The following is a 22,796-nucleotide window of genomic DNA, read 5'->3' as shown; positions in this document are numbered from 1 at the left end:
AAGAAGTCAGCTTATCACCACCTTCTTAAGGGGCAATAAAAATACTGGCCAGCCAGAGACACCCATGTCCTCCAAGGGAATTTAAAAAGTTATCTGGAAGCTAATTCTTCAAAAAAGTGTAATAAAAAGCATTTATTTTCTGGATTGTGACTACTGTATGGAATTAAAGTTGCCACCTATGTCTTCAATTTAGCATTGTAATCAGTGTGCAGTTGTGTCATGAGAATGTGTTCTTTATCATAAACAAGGAGTATGGGTGAGAAACTGGTCTAGCAGAAACAGGCTGGATTATGGTGAAATTATTTTAATAACTGAAATATATGCTTAGGTTTGTGCATAAGAGAGATTACCAGCCACTCACATGATTGATTAAAAAATTGAAGTCCATTTTAACAGCAACACCAGAAAGTTAAAGCACAAAAATCTGATGTTACTGCAATAGAAGCTTACCTACATGGATTTTTGTTCTTCATCTAATAAAACTTGTAGTCACATTAAAAATAACCTTTAATTCCCACCAAATGTATTTACTTTAACAACAGTTTTTTTTGTTCTGAATGGATTGCTCTGCCACCTCTGTTCATCTGTAGGCTCTCAGTTCAGGCTCAGTGGGCAGCATCCTCATCTCCTACTCGGAAGTTTGTGGGTTCAAGACACAGCTCAAAGAGCCAGGGCAACTGTTCCTAGTGGAGAACTGCTGATGCGCTGCACTGTCAGCGATGCTGCCATGTTCATAAGATGTTAATCTGAAACTCTGTCTGCTGTCTTGGGTAGATGTAAAAAGTGCTGTCACGCAAAGTGCAGGGGGATGCACTGTGGCTTATAGTTATTCCCAGAATCATTTGCAAAATATAGTTTTGGTTGCTAATTAGTTTTTGTGTTTCCCACATTTGGACTCCTCTTCAAATGTGCTTCAGGCTAATTGTGTTTTGGAACAATATGAGACTGTTGAAAGTTTTATATAAATGCAATTAATCCTTTCTGTAAAAACTCATTTATTGGCTTAGAGAGCTTGTCTCTTTTTCATTAATCTTAACCTAGCAATAAATTCACAAGAAAGAATAATTGAGTAGTCTCAGAGAATGTGTTTACTCTGACAAGTATTCTGTTTTGAAGGATGAGTTTGCCTTAAGCTCATAAGATAACATTAGAGTAACTTGGTTTTTTGAAAACTTTTACTTTAGGGGGAAGATGCCCAATCCATTGGCTGTGGCGGCTGTGTTTCATGACATTAAGTTAAAGAGGAAAAACAGTCTCAATACCTCTCCCGATGATGTAAAACCACAAAAAAAAATCCCATTTTAACAGATTGTGGGAACACAAGGTTGTTTATTTGTGAGCTCAAGCTGCTGGGATTGTATATTTTTGCAGAACTTGTAAGAATGCACAATGGGCTGAGCCTATTTTTTTAAATTCATGGGACATGGGCATCTCGGACTAGGCCAGCATTTATTCCATATCCCAAATTGTCCAGAGGCCAGTTAAGATTCAACTACGTTGCTGTAAGTCTGGAGTCACATGTAGGTCAGACCAGGTAAAGCTAGCAGATTTTCTTCCCTTCAGGACATCAATGAACTAATTGACAATGGGTACATTGTTGCTATAAGGCTGGCTTTTTCCTTCCTAATATTGTATTGAGTTTAAATTTCACCATCTGTCATGGTGGGTTTTGAACACCTGTCCCCACAACTAATACCTTAGGGTTCTTGAGTGCAGTGACATAACAGTTATGCCACCACCTCTCTCTGAATGACTTCACTTGTACATTTGCATCAATTCAATTCCCACAGCATCAATAAGGCAGGTGTCCTCATTTGGAAATCTCCTGAGGTGTGCGAAAGTGAGGATTGCAGATGCTGAAGAGTCAGAGTCAAAAACATTCCAGATCCAACCCTCAACCCGGCACCGCCCCCTTGACCTGTCCATCTTCCTTCCCACCTATCTGCTCCACCTTCCCCACCGAACCTATCACACTATTACTTCCCACCTGCATCCACCTATCGCCTTTCTACCCACTTTCTCCCCAGCAACCCCCCCACCCCCTCCCCCGGCTATTTATCTCTCAGCCACTTCCCCTTTCACATTCCTGATGAAGGGCTTTTGCCCGAAATATCGACTCTCCTGGTTCTCAGATGCTGCTGACCTGCTGCGCTTTTACAGCACCACCCTTTTCAATCTCCTGAAGTGCTCAAGAAGGGTCAGTTTGTATCTGCAAAACTCTAGTGTAATCCCTCTAACCTCCAAACCATTCTGTCTTGCTATATCTTTGATGCTGTCTTCATTTCTGCACCTCCCTTCCTAATCCTCCTATTCCCTTTCTGAAAAGGTTACTCTGCTCTGATCTCTCATGGTTTGCTGATACCTCTGTTAGTCTGAGAAACTCTAGGTCAGCCAGCACTGATCGTCCTGTACTGACAACTCCCAGCTCGAAACCCCCATTGCTAATGTTGCTACTTTAAGGTATTCCAATATGTCCCCTGCTTCTGGATGATAGGGAATAGCTGCCAATATAACAAAATTAAAAAGATAAAATAGAACTCCAAAACTGAATAAATGACTTTGCCAATTAAATGACAATTTACAGGGTGTTACTGTTTAAAATACAAAGTGGGGCTGGACGTCTGGTAGCAACTGTGGAGAGAGAAACAGCTAACATTTAGCAATCCTTCTTAGCAATTGAAGTGGTCTGGAGAACCATTACTTTTTCAGTCCCCTTCAGTTCCGAAAATATTCATCTTGGGCTCTGTCAATAACTCTGTTCCACTGATGTTGCCCGGTCTGCTGAGTTTCTCCAACAACTTCTTCTGTATTTATTTTGGATTTCCAGCATCAACACTAGTTTTTGTTTTGACTGCAACTGAGGTACCAACAGCTTGTTCACTCCACCGATTATGGACGCTTTGCCGTTCATGGTGACAAAGCCGCAGTGTCTTTCAAGTATTTTGGATGCCTCAAAGTGTTCACGGCCAATGAGTTGTCATCATCACTGAAATGTAACCAAACCCAGCAGCTAAATTGCACACACATGTTGGTTGACTGAGAGATGGCTTTCAACTAGAACACAGTCTGAATTCTCATGACAATGCGATGCAGCTGGCTTTACAAAAAGCTCTGTTCTAATCTTTAAGATTTTCATTTTTTTAAAAGTCCATGTTTCTGTTTGTAGGTTCACTCTGTCCAGTATCAAAACAATTAAGCCATTTTTATAAAATTTTGTTGCCTGCCTTGTCTTACGTACCTTAACGGTAGGGTTTTCTGTTACCCTTACATGATTGGTTTATCCCAAAGCTGCTAAATGTTGATTTGTTGAATTGATTCTTGAAGGACAAGCAACAGGCTTTGAGTCAGTGCAGAGAGAAAGAGATGGGGCCACAGGAACAGAATTGATTTCTCTTTCTTTCTCTTTACAGGTGAAAGATGTTATTGGCTACAAGATCCTGGGGCATTGCTTCTTCACTGAAGATGGTCCTGAGGAACGAAACACGTTTGATCACTGTCTTGGGCTGTTGGTCAAAGCAGGAACGCTGTTGCCATCAGATCGTGACAGCAAGATGTGCAGGAGCATAAAAGAAGGAGTGTATCCAGGATATATCCCCAAACCCAGACAGGACTGCAAGTAAGTAACTACCAGCCAGTTTGATTGGATTTACTGGAACTGAAGGCATATTGATGATTTCACATAACCTAGTGGAAGGCTGTTATTGGGGAAAATGCACCATTATCCATTCCATTTGAAGGTACTTGCCCTCCACTTACTTCCTGTAATATTCAACAAAATTAATACTTTGGTGGAATCTAAACCCGCTTTTCTCTATCATGTAGAGTATTTGGATAAGAAAAATGAAAGTTCAGAATTATTTTAGATTCCCGTACATTTTTCTGAGTTCAAGATGTTCACCGATGTTATGTGTGAGATAATGATACGGCAGCACTTACTAACAATTGTCCCTTAATGATAAAGTGGAACAGCCAGAGACTCCATGCATCAACAAATGTTCCTTAAGGGAGGAAGATTTATAACTGAGAACTTTGATAAAATAGGGAATTGAATTTGCGTTTGTACAGTGTTTTAATCAAAGTCAAAACTTTGTCAAAGTTAAACCGTTTTATCTATACAATTCAACTCTTTGATTTTAAATTAGATTCCCTACAGTGAGGAAACAGGCCCTTCAGCCCAACAAGTCCACACCAACCCTCCGAAGAGTAACCCACCCAGATCCATTTCCCTCTGACTAAGGGACCTAACACTACGGGTAATTTAGCATGGCCAATTCACCTGACCTGCGCATCTTTGGACTGTGGGAGGAAACCGGAACACCCGGAGGAAACCCACGCAGACACGGGGAGAATGTGCAAACTCCACACAGTCAGTCACCCGAGGCTGGAATCAAACCCAATCCCTGGCACTGTGAGGCAGCAGTGCTAACCACTGAGCCACATAGATACAACAATAAACTCACTTTCCAGTAAAACAGTTAGTGTTTGTTGATGGGCACCAGCGTTCCCTCTCAGCTGCAGGTCTATGCCCGCCTGCAGCCACTCCAACAGTCCACACACAACCATCACAGCATTGACATCTGGTTCTGGATGTCACCATCATACATGAGCTTGGAGACCTGTGCAGCTGGTAGAAAGAGAAGAGGAAATGTTAATGGGCACCTCTTGGAGGTTGTAACTGGCCCAATGATTGAAAACACCGCAGGGCAGCATGGTGGCTCAATGGTTAGCACTCTCAGTGCCAGGGTCCCAGGTTTGCTTCCACCCTGTGGCAACTGGCTATATGCAGTTTGCACATTCTCCCTGTGTCTCTGTGGGTTTCCTATGGATTGGTCATACTAAATTGTCCATAGTGTCCAGGGATGTGTAGGCTCGGTGGGTTAGCCAATGGGAAATTACAGGGATAGCGTGGGGAGGGGTAGTTCTGGGTGGGATGCTACCTGGAGGGTTGGTGTGGATTTGATGAACTGAATGACCTCCTTCCACACTGTAGGGATTCTATAATTATAGAAATTGCAGCATGGATACAGGCAATTGTGTTTCATACTTGTTCTTGGGATGTGGGCATTGCTGACTGGTAATAGTCATTCATTGATCATACCTAATTTCCCTTGAGATGCTGACTATGAACTGTCTTCTTTCCATGTTGCAGTCCTTGGCTTGTAGGAACTGTTAAGAAGGAGCTCCAGGGTTTGATCCAGTGACAGTGAATGAACTGTGATATAGTGTTTGTCACGGAGGTGTGTGTTGGACAGGAACTTACAGGCAGCAATGTTCCCATGTATGTGCTCCCTTGCCCTTCTAGACAGTAGGGGTCATGAATTTAGAAAATGCTGTCAAAGGAGACTTGGTGGGTTGTTACCATGAAGCTTATAGATGGCACCCACTGATGCTCCTGAGCATTGTTGGTGCTGGGATTGAATGTTAAGCAGTTTTGCCCTAGATGGTGTTGAGCTTCTCGAATATTATTGAAGGTGAACTCATCCATGCAAATGGAAAGTATTCAATCGCATTCCTGACTTGTGCCTTGTGGACAGACCATGGATAGACAGGAGGTGAGTTACTCAATACTGGATGCCCAGTCGTTGCACCACTCTTGTCGTCACAGTATTTCCATGCCTGGTCCACTTCAGTTTCTTGGTAAAAGTGGGTGCTGCAGATGCTGGAGATCAGAGTCAAGATTAAAGTGGTGCTGGAAAAGCACAGCAGGTCAGGCAGCATCTGAGGAGCAGGAAAATCGACGTTTCAGGCAAAAGCCATTCATCAGGAATGAGGCTGGGAGCTTCGGGGGGTGGGGAGATAAATGGGAGGGGGGTGGGGCTGGGGGAAAGGTAGCTAAGAGTGCAATAGATGGATGGAGGTGGGGATGAAGGTGATAGGTTGGAGAGGAGGATGGAGCGGATAGGTGGGAAGGGAGATTGGCAGGTAGGCCAGGTCATGAGGACAGTACTGAGCTGGAAGGTTGGAACTGGGATAAGATGGGGGGAGGGGAAATGAGGAGAATGGTGAAGTCCACATTGATGCCCTGGGGTTGAAGTGTTCTGAGGCGGAAGATGAGGCGTTCTTCCTCCAGGCGTCGGGCAGTGAGTGAGTGGCGGTGGAGGAGGCCCAGGACCTGCATGTCCTCGGCAGAGTGGGAGGGAGAGTTGAAATGTTCGGCCATGGGGCGGTTGGGTTGATTGGTGTGGGTGTCCCAGAGATGTTCCATTAAGCGCTCTGCGAGAAGGCATCCAGTCTCCCCAATGTAGAGGAGACCACAATCCAACCCCGTGAATGTCAGGAAACAACTGGATAACAAGCTGGCTATAAAACACGACCTACAGAGCCCATTATCGAATGGTTCTGTGGATTCACTGGGGAGGGAGTTTGGGGGGGGGCGGGGCATGTTGTTCGAAGTGAGGGTGGAGATGTGGTGCCCATTGTAGAAATGTATCCTGTAATTTTCTCTGTCATAGCATTGCATTGGTACAATTATCAACTTCTGTGTCACGGGACACTGGGGTGGACAGCAGAATTTTCCTAAATGTGTCCACGTCAACCTCTAATGATAACTGTATCAGACACTTCTTTCCAAGTGAAAACCAAAAGAACTGTGAATGCTGTAAATCAGAAACAAAAACAGAAGTTGCTGGAAAAGCTCAGCAGGTCTGGCAGCATGTGTGAAGAGAAATCAAAGTTCATGTTTTGGGTCCAGTGACCTTCCTCAGAACTAGAACTGGTGATAGCTAGTCACCGGACCTGAAATGTTAACTTTGATTTCTCTTCACAGATGCTGCCAGACCTCTGAGATTTTCCAACAACTTCTGTTTTAATTTCTTTCCAAGGTTCTGTGCTGGGGTGGGGGTTGGGTGGCTTGGTGGTGTAAATGAGGGTGGAGATGTGGTACCCATTGTAGAAGTGTGTCCTGTAATTTTCTGATTGCAGTTAGCTGCATGTGAAACCACTCTGCCAGTGTGGAGTCTCTCAAAGCTGTCACTTCTGCTTCTGTTCCTGAGGGGCTGGAGATCTACTGGACACTGGGAGGGGAGATCTTTCTGACTGCAAAATCTCACAGTGGAGTTCATGCTCACAAGAAAAATGTATTAAGGAATCATCCATAAATGGCTTGTGATTTTCATTCCATCTCAATGGAATTGAGAAGATTGCTTTCAAGTGCAAACAACTTTAATCAGATGTTATCAAAATGATGGACCAGGAAGACCATCTTTGATCTATGGATGACTGAGAAGGATGGCCGTTAAGCCAGTGGAGATATTTAAGCTTGGTAGATATTTTTCTTTGTGTCCTCAATATCCTTGGTGTTTTCCCTGATAGTCACACATTCCCCTCAAAAAAAAAGAACTGCGGATGCTGTAAATCAGAAACAAAAACAGAAGCTGCTGGAAAAGCTCAGCAGGTCTGGCAGCATGTGTGACTAGCTGCCCATTTAACTTAAGATTGGCCAATGATGCTCCTCAGGAGGAATCAGTGCAGCAGATGGTTCTTCACTTCAGATGATTAGGTTTGCTGGATAAACATGGCCGACGCCCAAATGGAACCTTCCCAGGACATTAGTTTTTATAAGACTCAGATTCCTGAACCATCTTCATAAAATTTATATCCTGGGAAAGTTCCACCTGGAACTGCACCACCTTTGTTGGAAGGTGTTTTTTTCCGTTTATCTTTGAGAAGTGGTATAGCTCTTCTGTTGCTGACCAACTTAGCTGCCTGCGATACATTCAGTTGTAGCAAGAGGCAACTTCTGACTCAAATGGCCCTCTCCAGCCGCTAAAACAGAGACCACTCAAATGTTTTCTCACTCAGCTTGAATTTCTGTGGAGAAGTAGTGATGGGAAGTAGTGATGCGTTGTTTAATGATCTTAAATGAAGAGGCAGCTTTGTATCAACATGGCTTGGGTACAGAGGATTGAGTATCAACTGAAGCAGTTCCGATTGTTGGAAGGATCCTCTTGATCTCCAGTCTTCTGCCCGAAGGCAGACCAGCTTTATTCCTGATGAAGGGCTTTTGCCCGAAACATCGGTTTCGAAGCTCCTTGGATGCTGCCTGAACTGCTGTGCTCTTCCAGCACCACTAATCTAGAATCTGGTTTCCAGCATCTGCAGTCATTGTTTTTACCTCGTTGATTTTAATCCTACTGCGAATCCTCTTGCAAGGATGCCTGATATATAGTGCCATAATCTGTACCAGGGGTTGAGCAGGAAAGCAGCTAGTTGGAATGGACATTGAACCCTGTGCTGTTGGCATCAATCAGATTCGCACCACTTTCCTCAGCCAGCTGGCTCCCAAAGAAGGCTGAGTTGCTGTGGTGACGGATACTTTTACAAATGCATGTTGTAGCCTGGAGCTAAGAATGTTGTATGCAGAGGCTCCAGTTTTTCCAATGCACAGCAGACCAGCATCACATGCCGCTTGCTGTCTGCCATGTTTCTTGCACCATGACCTATTTGGCCACCAAATCCTGGAGTGAGACTCGAACCCAGAACTTCTGTCTCAGAGGCAAGGATACTACCCATTAACCCACAGAATCCCCTGTTGAAAGGACACAATAGACAAACACAACCAGCCTATCTGGCGTCCATATGAAACAGGGAATGTCCTTGTTGGTAGAATTGTGTTGCCTACACACAGCTTCAAGAATTTACAACACAGCAAAAGGCCACTCAATCCAGAATTAATCCCAGTGCCTCCACACTCCCTGTTAGAGACAAAAAAAAGCTGCAGATACTGGAATCTAGGGTAGACAAGCAGGAGGCTTGAAGAACACATCATCATCAGGAGATAGAGAATCAACACTTTGGATGTAACCCTTCTTCAGGACTGGGGATGGGTATAAAGGGACCTGCAGATAAGTGAGACGGGTGGGGGGGTAAATCGAGGGGGGGCTGGTGGTTACGGTGATGAGGTAGGGATAGGTGAACACATGGGCTCATGAGCCCTTCTTCAGACATGAGCCCTGAAGATGGGCTCATGCCCAAAACGTCGATTCTCCTGCTCCTTGGATGCTGCCTGACCTGCTGCGCTTTTCCAGCAACACATTTTCAGCTCTGATCTCCAGCATCTGCAGTCCTCACTTTCTCCTATAGGTGAACACAGGTTGAGGATACAACCGGGTTGATTGCTGGGACGAATGAATTGGGTGACATGATGGCTAAGTGGTTAGCACTGCTGCCTCACAGCACCAGGGACCTGGATTCAATTCCAGCCTCAGGCGACTGTCTGTGTGGAGTTTGCACGTTCTCCCTGTGTCTGCGTGGGTATCCTCTGGGTGCTGCAGTTTCTTTCATCAATCCAAAGATGTGTAGGTTAGGTGAATTGGCCATGCTAAATTGCCCCCAGTGTTCAGGGATGTGTAGATGAGTTGCATCATGTGGGAAATGTTAAGTAATAGGGTAGGGGAATGGGTCTGGGTGGGTTACTCTTTGGAGAGTCAGTGTGGACGTTGGGCCAATGGTCCATTTCCACACTGTAGGGATTCTATGAATCGAGGTGACAGCTGGAAAGATGGATTGATCAGAGGAATGTTCATTGTAACATGTACAGGAGTACAGTGAAAAGTTTACAATGTTGCCTTACATGGCGCCATCTTAGGTAGGTACAAATCTTAGGTACAAAATAGAGAAATAAAAACATTGTTACATTATCTTACAGTTATTCATAGTGTAAGTTAGAAAAATAAGAAATTAAGTTTAAAAAGTTAAACATTACAATTATCACTAAGAATTGAGAGAGAAGGTAACAATGAGTTATTGGTGGAGGGAATTGTTGAAGTCATTGAGTAATTGAGGAATACTTGAGGAATATTGGGAGGCTTGGATAGAGTGGACATGGAGGAGATATTTCCAGTAGTAGAGAGACAGGATTCAAGGGCAGAGTGAAGGGATGACCCTTTAGAACTGCAATGAGGAGGAATTTCTTCAGCCAGAGGGTGGTGACTCTGTGGAACTCATTGCTGCCAAGGGCTGTGGAGGCCAAGTCAATGAGTGTATTCAAGACAGAGATAGATAGGTTCTTGATTGGTAAAGGGATCAGGAGTCACAGGGAAAAAGCAGACAAATGGGGGTTGAGAAACGTATCAGCCATGATTGAATAGTGGAGCAGACTCAATGGACTGAATGGCCTATTTCTGCTTCTACATCTTATGGTCTTGTGGAATAGACTATTGCACCTTTGAAGGACTAGTTGGGGAAATGGCTGTCGGGCGATAGCAGGATCAGTTTTGGCTTGGTCTGGTAAAGAACCAGCATGGTCACAATTGGCTGAATGGCCTCCCACTGCGTTGTGAATTCCTGTGGCTGTATCCCACATGTAAGCAATCTGGATCCCAGCAGATGGTTCTGAAAGATTTCTCCAAACACAACCATTGCCAAAGATTATTTCAACATATTAGCTAACAAGTTACGATGCACAGCTAAAGTTCATCAACAAGGCCATGCCTCCTTTTTACATGGAGTGTGTTGAGAAACCTAACATTTTTGCTAGTACAGATGGATTGGGCAAAGACATTGAAGTCAAGTGGAATAATCAATTAGAAACTTTCATTCCATTTGTGACCATGAATCTGTTTGTCCAAATGGTACTGTCCAGGAGAGCAGGAATATTGAGGCCATGGGAAAATAATTCAAGGGAAAAATCACCAACTGGGCCAGTGTCACATAGATGTTTGCTGAGGTTCAACAAGGCGTGTCATTATTATAAAGAAGTAAGCAGTTGATGAAATATTTCAGTTTGATGCCATTCAAAGAAACTGGAAAGAAAAATTTGCATTTTCTGATCTCAGAACATCTCCTTGTGATTTACAACCAACTAAATCATTTTCAGAGTAAACTTGCCCTTCTTGTGGGAGAGAAATGATAGTCAGTTTGTACCTAGCAAGTTCTAACAAGCAGCAATGGAATAATATTTGACTAAACCTTGTGCTCTAGTTTGCAGAGAGTGAACTTGAGCCTCTTACAATGCCAGTAGGTTATATGTGTGATTGAATAGAAAGCAGCCATCAATTCACCAAGGCACTGCAACCTCAGGATTCAGAAGTGAGAGCAGAACCAAAGATGTCACCTGAAGGCCGGTGTATCTAAAATACCAAAGTGACTCTTCAACCAATTTCCAGTTGCTGTTACTACAAGTCAATTTGAGTAAAGTCTTGATTCAATTACATAGAACACAGATAAGACCACACTTATTGTCCCTACAGTGTGGAAGCAGGCAATTCAGCCTTCAAAGACCCATCTAGACCCATCCGCATATCTTATCTCTGTAACCCTGCATTTTCCATGGCTAATCCACCTAGCCTGCATATCCCTGGGCACTACAGGTGATTTAGCATGGCCAATGACATCTTTGGACAGTGGGATGAAACCGGAGCACCTAATTGAAACCCAATTGAGGAGAATGTGCAAACACCTCACAGACAGTTGCCAGAGGCTGGAATTGAAACTGGATGCCTGGTGCTGTGAGGCAGCTGTACTAACCACTGAGCCACCATGCTGCCTCTAAATGTTGTGGACTGTTGTGAGTAATTCTGGTCCCTTTGCTGAAGGAAAAATACAGTTTCCATAGACGGCATGCTCTGAAGGTTCACCAGTCTGATTCCTGGAATGGTGCAGTTGTCCTATGCGAAGAGATTGAAGACACTAGGTCTGTGTTCTCTTTGGTTAGAACAATTAGAGGGGATCTCCTAGAAATGTACAAAATTCTTAAATAGATAGACTGAGTAGAGACAAAAAAAAGGATGTTTCTCCTGGTTATGGGATCCAAAAGCAGCAGCACAGTCTCAGAATAAAGGGCAAGCCAATTAGGACTGAGATGAGGAGGAATGCCTTCATTCAGAGAGTGGTGAAGCTTTGGAATTGCTGTGTGGTTCACTGTGGCAATAGAGGAGACTAGGGATGGTCATGTCGGAAAGGGAGTGGGAAGGCTAATTAAAATGGGTGGTGACCAGGAGATCAGGTCCATCCCTGTGGGCCCGGCTGAGATACTTGGTGGAATGTGCCCTGAGTTTGCGTTTGGTCTCCCCAATGTATAGAAGACCACTTCAACAGCATCAGATACAGTAAACTAGGTTAGAGGAGAGGCAGGTGAATTTCTGTCTCACTTGGAAGGACTGTTTGGGACCCTGGATGGAGGTGAGGAGGGTGGTGTACTGGCAGATTTTGCATCTTTTACAGTTGCAGGGGAAGGTACTTGGAGGTTGGTGGGGAGAGTGGTCTTTGTTCCTACAATTCACTGCTGCAACCACTCCCTGCACCAACAATGCCTTGTTGTTATCTCTCCTTGTAAATATGCGATGCAGAAATTCCCTCCAATTAATTATTGAAAAGACAGAAACTTAATTTTGGTCCCTACTCCAAAATCCATTCCCAGTTACTGATTCGCTCCCCTCCCTGGCAACAGCCTGAGCCTTTTGGCAGCTTTGGTGGTGACCCCAAGAGGATAGTGTCATACCGCATGGAAATAGACCCTTTGGTCCAACCAGTCCATGCCAACCATAATCCCAAACTAAACCAGTCCCACCTTCCTGCTGACATCAGTAAGATGCCCAATGTCTACCTCAATATCATCAACCACTTTCATCCCTTCCTTAGTTCATTTACTGCTGAAACCTTCATTCATGTATATTCTTTTTACCTCTAGACTTGACTATTCCAACTCAAAATTAGTCCCTCATATTTCACCTTCTAAATTTGAGATCATCTGAAACGCTGCAGCTTTTCACTTAACTCTCACTAAATTCCTTTATCATCCATGTGCTCATTGACCTAAATTGGCTCCTGTCAAGCAATGCCTTGATTTTAAAATTCTGGTCACTTGTTTGCAAGTCCCTCAATGCTGTTGCCCCTGCTTCGTTCTGTAATCTACTCCAGAACCCCACAACACTTCAATATATCTGTCTAGATCTAAAGGTTAAAATCTCTGCCTCACTTTTGGCCAATACCAGGTCCCTAAAGCCTACTCCTATGGCCATGCTTTTGACCAGCTGATTAACCATCTCCTCTCAGTATCATACTTTGATTTATTGTCATGATTTGGAAATGCCGGTGTTGGACTCGGGTGTGCAAAGTTAAAAATCACACAGCACCAGGTTATAGTCCAACAGGTTTAATTGGAAGCACACTAGCTTTCGGAGCATCGCTCCTTCATCAGGTGATAGTGGAGGGCTCAATCGTCACACAGAATTTATAGCAAAAATTTACAGTGTGATGTAACTGAAATTATACATTGAAAAATTGATTGTCTGTTAAGCCTTTCATCTGTTAGAATACAGTGATAGTTTCACTGACTTCATGTGTTAATCACAATACCTTTTTTTTAAAAGTTGCATTCTTGGGTTAGCTGTTAACAATGGTGATAGCTAGACAATATGTTGGTAGTATGACACTATGTATGATTTATAGTGTAGTGTAAAGGGCCTTGGCCTGTTATATTGTATTAAAAGCACTGTATTGACATATTGCTGCCAAAGTGTTCACCTCCATCTATTTCAAGTACCAGTTTAGCTTGCTGTAAATACTAACAAAGATATTTGAACAACAGGTAAATTTTTGCTTTCTCTTTTAAAGGCTAGCAATTGAAACGTGATTGCTTTCAAAAGGACTAGGAACGTAGGATATGAACATTGCTAATAAATGCAAGTATTTCTTATCTCTAGGTGTCCTGCAGGCATTGAGTCAACCACACTCTGAGAGAACTGAAGCGTATATAAATTAGACCTGTTCGAGGTGGTGGGTTCCTCTGATACAACTAACTTCAGATCGGTGTACCCAAGTCAAATTCATAACTTGCTGTGTTGAAAGTTTGAATCCTGACTAATGCTATACTTGTCCTGTGCCATACCAACACTATGAATGATCCACAGTTAGCGTCCTGGTTGCAGTTATAGCTGTCTCATCGCAGAAAACATTGTAAACCAACATAGATTCATGAGGAAGTTGTAAAGAATGGAAAGCAAAGACAGAGTTAAGCCTGTGGAACCACTTCTAAGGCAGCAAAGGAGATTTAATAAATGATTTTAAAATTATGAAGATACGTGGTGGAAAGAATAAGGAAATATATTTACTATTTTTAGACCCAATCTTCTAGCCTATTACTCTACATTTTCCCTGACTAATGCACCTAACCTGCATATCCATGAACACTATGGGCAATTTAGCATGGCCAATTCACCTAACCTGCATACCTTTGGATTGTGCGAAGAAACTGGAGCATCCGGAGGAAACTCACCCAGACACGAGGAGAATGTACGAACTCCACACAGACAGTCGCCTGACTCTTTGGAGGGTTGGTGTGGACTTGTTGGGCCAAATGGCCTGTTTCCACACTTAGGTATTCTGTGATTCTATGATTCTTGGAGGATTCAACGCAGCATTTGGATTCAATTTAAAATTAGAATTATGTTCATTGTAACATGTACAGGAGTACAGTGAAAAGTTTACAATGTTGCCTTACATGGCGCCATCTTAGGTAGGTACAAATCTTAGGTACAAAATAGAGAAATAAAAACATTGTTACATTATCTTACAGTTATTCATAGTGTAAGTTAGAAAAATAAGAAATTAAGTTTAAAAAGTTAAACATTACAATTATCACTAAGAATTGAGAGAGAAGGTAACAATGAGTTATTGGTGGAGGGAATTGTTGAAGTCATTGAGTAATTGAGGAATACTTGAGGAATATTGGGAGGCTTGGATAGAGTGGACATGGAGGAGATATTTCCAGTAGTAGAGAGACAGGATTCAAGGGCAGAGTGAAGGGATGACCCTTTAGAACTGCAATGAGGAGGAATTTCTTCAGCCAGAGGGTGGTGACTCTGTGGAACTCATTGCTGCCAAGGGCTGTGGAGGCCAAGTCAATGAGTGTATTCAAGACAGAGATAGATAGGTTCTTGATTGGTAAAGGGATCAGGAGTCACAGGGAAAAAGCAGACAAATGGGGGTTGAGAAACGTATCAGCCATGATTGAATAGTGGAGCAGACTCAATGGACTGAATGGCCTATTTCTGCTTCTACATCTTATGGTCTTGTGGAATAGACTATTGCACCTTTGAAGGACTAGTTGGGGAAATGGCTGTCGGGCGATAGCAGGATCAGTTTTGGCTTGGTCTGGTAAAGAACCAGCATGGTCACAATTGGCTGAATGGCCTCCCACTGCGTTGTGAATTCCTGTGGCTGTATCCCACATGTAAGCAATCTGGATCCCAGCAGATGGTTCTGAAAGATTTCTCCAAACACAACCATTGCCAAAGATTATTTCAACATATTAGCTAACAAGTTACGATGCACAGCTAAAGTTCATCAACAAGGCCATGCCTCCTTTTTACATGGAGTGTGTTGAGAAACCTAACATTTTTGCTAGTACAGATGGATTGGGCAAAGACATTGAAGTCAAGTGGAATAATCAATTAGAAACTTTCATTCCATTTGTGACCATGAATCTGTTTGTCCAAATGGTACTGTCCAGGAGAGCAGGAATATTGAGGCCATGGGAAAATAATTCAAGGGAAAAATCACCAACTGGGCCAGTGTCACATAGATGTTTGCTGAGGTTCAACAAGGCGTGTCATTATTATAAAGAAGTAAGCAGTTGATGAAATATTTCAGTTTGATGCCATTCAAAGAAACTGGAAAGAAAAATTTGCATTTTCTGATCTCAGAACATCTCCTTGTGATTTACAACCAACTAAATCATTTTCAGAGTAAACTTGCCCTTCTTGTGGGAGAGAAATGATAGTCAGTTTGTACCTAGCAAGTTCTAACAAGCAGCAATGGAATAATATTTGACTAAACCTTGTGCTCTAGTTTGCAGAGAGTGAACTTGAGCCTCTTACAATGCCAGTAGGTTATATGTGTGATTGAATAGAAAGCAGCCATCAATTCACCAAGGCACTGCAACCTCAGGATTCAGAAGTGAGAGCAGAACCAAAGATGTCACCTGAAGGCCGGTGTATCTAAAATACCAAAGTGACTCTTCAACCAATTTCCAGTTGCTGTTACTACAAGTCAATTTGAGTAAAGTCTTGATTCAATTACATAGAACACAGATAAGACCACACTTATTGTCCCTACAGTGTGGAAGCAGGCAATTCAGCCTTCAAAGACCCATCTAGACCCATCCGCATATCTTATCTCTGTAACCCTGCATTTTCCATGGCTAATCCACCTAGCCTGCATATCCCTGGGCACTACAGGTGATTTAGCATGGCCAATGACATCTTTGGACAGTGGGATGAAACCGGAGCACCTAATTGAAACCCAATTGAGGAGAATGTGCAAACACCTCACAGACAGTTGCCAGAGGCTGGAATTGAAACTGGATGCCTGGTGCTGTGAGGCAGCTGTACTAACCACTGAGCCACCATGCTGCCTCTAAATGTTGTGGACTGTTGTGAGTAATTCTGGTCCCTTTGCTGAAGGAAAAATACAGTTTCCATAGACGGCATGCTCTGAAGGTTCACCAGTCTGATTCCTGGAATGGTGCAGTTGTCCTATGCGAAGAGATTGAAGACACTAGGTCTGTGTTCTCTTTGGTTAGAACAATTAGAGGGGATCTCCTAGAAATGTACAAAATTCTTAAATAGATAGACTGAGTAGAGACAAAAAAAAGGATGTTTCTCCTGGTTATGGGATCCAAAAGCAGCAGCACAGTCTCAGAATAAAGGGCAAGCCAATTAGGACTGAGATGAGGAGGAATGCCTTCATTCAGAGAGTGGTGAAGCTTTGGAATTGCTGTGTGGTTCACTGTGGCAATAGAGGAGACTAGGGATGGTCATGTCGGAAAGGGAGTGGGAAGGCTAATTAAAATGGGTGGTGACCAGGAGATCAGGTCCATCCCTGTGGGCCCGGCTGAGATACTTGGTGGAATGTGCCCTGAGTTTGCGTTTGGTCTCCCCAATGTATAGAAGACCACTTCAACAGCATCAGATACAGTAAACTAGGTTAGAGGAGAGGCAGGTGAATTTCTGTCTCACTTGGAAGGACTGTTTGGGACCCTGGATGGAGGTGAGGAGGGTGGTGTACTGGCAGATTTTGCATCTTTTACAGTTGCAGGGGAAGGTACTTGGAGGTTGGTGGGGAGAGTGGTCTTTGTTCCTACAATTCACTGCTGCAACCACTCCCTGCACCAACAATGCCTTGTTGTTATCTCTCCTTGTAAATATGCGATGCAGAAATTCCCTCCAATTAATTATTGAAAAGACAGAAACTTAATTTTGGTCCCTACTCCAAAATCCATTCCCAGTTACTGATTCGCTCCCCTCCCTGGCAACAGCCTGAGCCTTTTGGCAGCTTTGGTGGTGACCCCAAGAGGATAGTGTCATACCGCATGGAAATAGACCCTTTGGTCCAACCAGTCCATGCCAACCATAATCCCAAACTAAACCAGTCCCACCTTCCTGCTGACATCAGTAAGATGCCCAATGTCTACCTCAATATCATCAACCACTTTCATCCCTTCCTTAGTTCATTTACTGCTGAAACCTTCATTCATGTATATTCTTTTTACCTCTAGACTTGACTATTCCAACTCAAAATTAGTCCCTCATATTTCACCTTCTAAATTTGAGATCATCTGAAACGCTGCAGCTTTTCACTTAACTCTCACTAAATTCCTTTATCATCCATGTGCTCATTGACCTAAATTGGCTCCTGTCAAGCAATGCCTTGATTTTAAAATTCTGGTCACTTGTTTGCAAGTCCCTCAATGCTGTTGCCCCTGCTTCGTTCTGTAATCTACTCCAGAACCCCACAACACTTCAATATATCTGTCTAGATCTAAAGGTTAAAATCTCTGCCTCACTTTTGGCCAATACCAGGTCCCTAAAGCCTACTCCTATGGCCATGCTTTTGACCAGCTGATTAACCATCTCCTCTCAGTATCATACTTTGATTTATTGTCATGATTTGGAAATGCCGGTGTTGGACTCGGGTGTGCAAAGTTAAAAATCACACAGCACCAGGTTATAGTCCAACAGGTTTAATTGGAAGCACACTAGCTTTCGGAGCATCGCTCCTTCATCAGGTGATAGTGGAGGGCTCAATCGTCACACAGAATTTATAGCAAAAATTTACAGTGTGATGTAACTGAAATTATACATTGAAAAATTGATTGTCTGTTAAGCCTTTCATCTGTTAGAATACAGTGATAGTTTCACTGACTTCATGTGTTAATCACAATACCTTTTTTTTAAAAGTTGCATTCTTGGGTTAGCTGTTAACAATGGTGATAGCTAGACAATATGTTGGTAGTATGACACTATGTATGATTTATAGTGTAGTGTAAAGGGCCTTGGCCTGTTATATTGTATTAAAAGCACTGTATTGACATATTGCTGCCAAAGTGTTCACCTCCATCTATTTCAAGTACCAGTTTAGCTTGCTGTAAATACTAACAAAGATATTTGAACAACAGGTAAATTTTTGCTTTCTCTTTTAAAGGCTAGCAATTGAAACGTGATTGCTTTCAAAAGGACTAGGAACGTAGGATATGAACATTGCTAATAAATGCAAGTATTTCTTATCTCTAGGTGTCCTGCAGGCATTGAGTCAACCACACTCTGAGAGAACTGAAGCGTATATAAATTAGACCTGTTCGAGGTGGTGGGTTCCTCTGATACAACTAACTTCAGATCGGTGTACCCAAGTCAAATTCATAACTTGCTGTGTTGAAAGTTTGAATCCTGACTAATGCTATACTTGTCCTGTGCCATACCAACACTATGAATGATCCACAGTTAGCGTCCTGGTTGCAGTTATAGCTGTCTCATCGCAGAAAACATTGTAAACCAACATAGATTCATGAGGAAGTTGTAAAGAATGGAAAGCAAAGACAGAGTTAAGCCTGTGGAACCACTTCTAAGGCAGCAAAGGAGATTTAATAAATGATTTTAAAATTATGAAGATACGTGGTGGAAAGAATAAGGAAATATATTTACTATTTTTAGACCCAATCTTCTAGCCTATTACTCTACATTTTCCCTGACTAATGCACCTAACCTGCATATCCATGAACACTATGGGCAATTTAGCATGGCCAATTCACCTAACCTGCATACCTTTGGATTGTGCGAAGAAACTGGAGCATCCGGAGGAAACTCACCCAGACACGAGGAGAATGTACGAACTCCACACAGACAGTCGCCTGACTCTTTGGAGGGTTGGTGTGGACTTGTTGGGCCAAATGGCCTGTTTCCACACTTAGGTATTCTGTGATTCTATGATTCTTGGAGGATTCAACGCAGCATTTGGATTCAATTTAAAATTAGAATTATGTTCATTGTAACATGTACAGGAGTACAGTGAAAAGTTTACAATGTTGCCTTACATGGCGCCATCTTAGGTAGGTACAAATCTTAGGTACAAAATAGAGAAATAAAAACATTGTTACATTATCTTACAGTTATTCATAGTGTAAGTTAGAAAAATAAGAAATTAAGTTTAAAAAGTTAAACATTACAATTATCACTAAGAATTGAGAGAGAAGGTAACAATGAGTTATTGGTGGAGGGAATTGTTGAAGTCATTGAGTAATTGAGGAATACTTGAGGAATATTGGGAGGCTTGGATAGAGTGGACATGGAGGAGATATTTCCAGTAGTAGAGAGACAGGATTCAAGGGCAGAGTGAAGGGATGACCCTTTAGAACTGCAATGAGGAGGAATTTCTTCAGCCAGAGGGTGGTGACTCTGTGGAACTCATTGCTGCCAAGGGCTGTGGAGGCCAAGTCAATGAGTGTATTCAAGACAGAGATAGATAGGTTCTTGATTGGTAAAGGGATCAGGAGTCACAGGGAAAAAGCAGACAAATGGGGGTTGAGAAACGTATCAGCCATGATTGAATAGTGGAGCAGACTCAATGGACTGAATGGCCTATTTCTGCTTCTACATCTTATGGTCTTGTGGAATAGACTATTGCACCTTTGAAGGACTAGTTGGGGAAATGGCTGTCGGGCGATAGCAGGATCAGTTTTGGCTTGGTCTGGTAAAGAACCAGCATGGTCACAATTGGCTGAATGGCCTCCCACTGCGTTGTGAATTCCTGTGGCTGTATCCCACATGTAAGCAATCTGGATCCCAGCAGATGGTTCTGAAAGATTTCTCCAAACACAACCATTGCCAAAGATTATTTCAACATATTAGCTAACAAGTTACGATGCACAGCTAAAGTTCATCAACAAGGCCATGCCTCCTTTTTACATGGAGTGTGTTGAGAAACCTAACATTTTTGCTAGTACAGATGGATTGGGCAAAGACATTGAAGTCAAGTGGAATAATCAATTAGAAACTTTCATTCCATTTGTGACCATGAATCTGTTTGTCCAAATGGTACTGTCCAGGAGAGCAGGAATATTGAGGCCATGGGAAAATAATTCAAGGGAAAAATCACCAACTGGGCCAGTGTCACATAGATGTTTGCTGAGGTTCAACAAGGCGTGTCATTATTATAAAGAAGTAAGCAGTTGATGAAATATTTCAGTTTGATGCCATTCAAAGAAACTGGAAAGAAAAATTTGCATTTTCTGATCTCAGAACATCTCCTTGTGATTTACAACCAACTAAATCATTTTCAGAGTAAACTTGCCCTTCTTGTGGGAGAGAAATGATAGTCAGTTTGTACCTAGCAAGTTCTAACAAGCAGCAATGGAATAATATTTGACTAAACCTTGTGCTCTAGTTTGCAGAGAGTGAACTTGAGCCTCTTACAATGCCAGTAGGTTATATGTGTGATTGAATAGAAAGCAGCCATCAATTCACCAAGGCACTGCAACCTCAGGATTCAGAAGTGAGAGCAGAACCAAAGATGTCACCTGAAGGCCGGTGTATCTAAAATACCAAAGTGACTCTTCAACCAATTTCCAGTTGCTGTTACTACAAGTCAATTTGAGTAAAGTCTTGATTCAATTACATAGAACACAGATAAGACCACACTTATTGTCCCTACAGTGTGGAAGCAGGCAATTCAGCCTTCAAAGACCCATCTAGACCCATCCGCATATCTTATCTCTGTAACCCTGCATTTTCCATGGCTAATCCACCTAGCCTGCATATCCCTGGGCACTACAGGTGATTTAGCATGGCCAATGACATCTTTGGACAGTGGGATGAAACCGGAGCACCTAATTGAAACCCAATTGAGGAGAATGTGCAAACACCTCACAGACAGTTGCCAGAGGCTGGAATTGAAACTGGATGCCTGGTGCTGTGAGGCAGCTGTACTAACCACTGAGCCACCATGCTGCCTCTAAATGTTGTGGACTGTTGTGAGTAATTCTGGTCCCTTTGCTGAAGGAAAAATACAGTTTCCATAGACGGCATGCTCTGAAGGTTCACCAGTCTGATTCCTGGAATGGTGCAGTTGTCCTATGCGAAGAGATTGAAGACACTAGGTCTGTGTTCTCTTTGGTTAGAACAATTAGAGGGGATCTCCTAGAAATGTACAAAATTCTTAAATAGATAGACTGAGTAGAGACAAAAAAAAGGATGTTTCTCCTGGTTATGGGATCCAAAAGCAGCAGCACAGTCTCAGAATAAAGGGCAAGCCAATTAGGACTGAGATGAGGAGGAATGCCTTCATTCAGAGAGTGGTGAAGCTTTGGAATTCTCCACCTGAGAGGGATGTGAAAACTTAGGCTTAATCAAGTCCAGTGACAAAAACAAACTGCAGATGCTGGAATCCAACGTAGACATGCAGGAGGCTGGAAGAACACAACAAGCCAGGCAGCATCAGGAGGTGGAGAAGTCGACTTTTCAGGTATTAACCCTTCTTCAGGATCTGAAAAAGGGTTACACTCAATGTTGACTTCTGTACCTTCTGATGCTGCCTGGCTTGCTGTGTTCTTCCAAACTCCTGCCTATCTCCTTTTAATCAAGTCCAGGACATATATTAATATATTTGTAACTACAAATGATTTCAAGGGATATGTCGTTGTGGTAAATATCAACCATGAATAACAGTCAGGCTCAAGGGGCTGCCTTACTTCTGCTCCTACCTTCCCGGAGACTTGGAACCTGTTGAATTTGGTATTTGGAGTCAAGGTTGACATTTTGTGTCAGCAAGTTTTAACACAAAAGAATGGAAATATTATTTTGCTTTCTGCACTCTTATGGGATGAAAGCTGGCACTGTTTTACCTCTACATTAGCAGCAGGGTGAGATATATTTTGAACACTGTGATGTATCATTTGTTTGTTACTAATGTTAACTGACTTGTGGAACCCGTTCTGTTTCTCATTGTCTTAAATCCCATTTTTCCTGGTGTTCAGATCGGGTAAATCACATGAACTGCACAGTATAATCTTTTGAAAGAAAGATTAAGATGACAGAAAAAGATTAAAAAGACAGCCACAACAGCTTAATGAAATGCCACAGAAAGCTGTTAACTCCCATTGTAAACCTATTTTCTGGTTATCAAATGCCAGGAATCAAACTTTTATTATTTGTTACTAACTATAACACCATAACACTTTTATGAAGCTCAATAAAGAGAAGATTGTGTTTCTGATTGAAACCCTGCTTTCTATTATTTAAAAAGAATTCCAGTGGTTAAGGCATTTTTGCTGAAAATCGAAACCACAACAGCTTATGACAGACTCTGATTTTATTTTGATTGATACAGTCGGAGATGAGATGATTCAGAATAGTTCATTTAGATTACATTAACTGACCTGAGGATGCGTTTTATTTTTAGTTACGTTGCATAGGAATCTGTTGCAAAATTTGAGAAAAGTCCTGATACCTGAGACGTTCTCAGGCGCTCCTTTTATTTTTCTTTTGGCTTCATTCTCCCCTCTATATGAAACGACTGTGGGAGGA

The 22,796-nt window shown here is 42.5% G+C and overlaps 1 protein-coding gene across 2 annotated transcripts in view; it reads left to right on the top strand.

The window, feature by feature from the left end:
- Positions 1–22,796, top strand: part of LOC140468795 (cell migration-inducing and hyaluronan-binding protein-like) — a 258,752-nt gene that overhangs the window by 187,054 nt on the left and 48,902 nt on the right. For both annotated transcript variants that reach the window (XM_072564819.1, XM_072564818.1), the window contains exon 14: positions 3,411–3,616. In XM_072564819.1, the coding sequence (XP_072420920.1) occupies positions 3,411–3,616 (206 nt within the window). The remainder of the gene's footprint in view (positions 1–3,410; positions 3,617–22,796) is intronic.

Source organism: Chiloscyllium punctatum, chromosome 48, assembly GCF_047496795.1.
Source record: "Chiloscyllium punctatum isolate Juve2018m chromosome 48, sChiPun1.3, whole genome shotgun sequence".
Taxonomy (NCBI): Eukaryota; Metazoa; Chordata; class Chondrichthyes; order Orectolobiformes; family Hemiscylliidae; genus Chiloscyllium; species Chiloscyllium punctatum.
The sequence above is the reverse complement of the archived record's forward strand: the minus strand, read 5'-3'. Positions and strand labels throughout refer to the sequence as shown.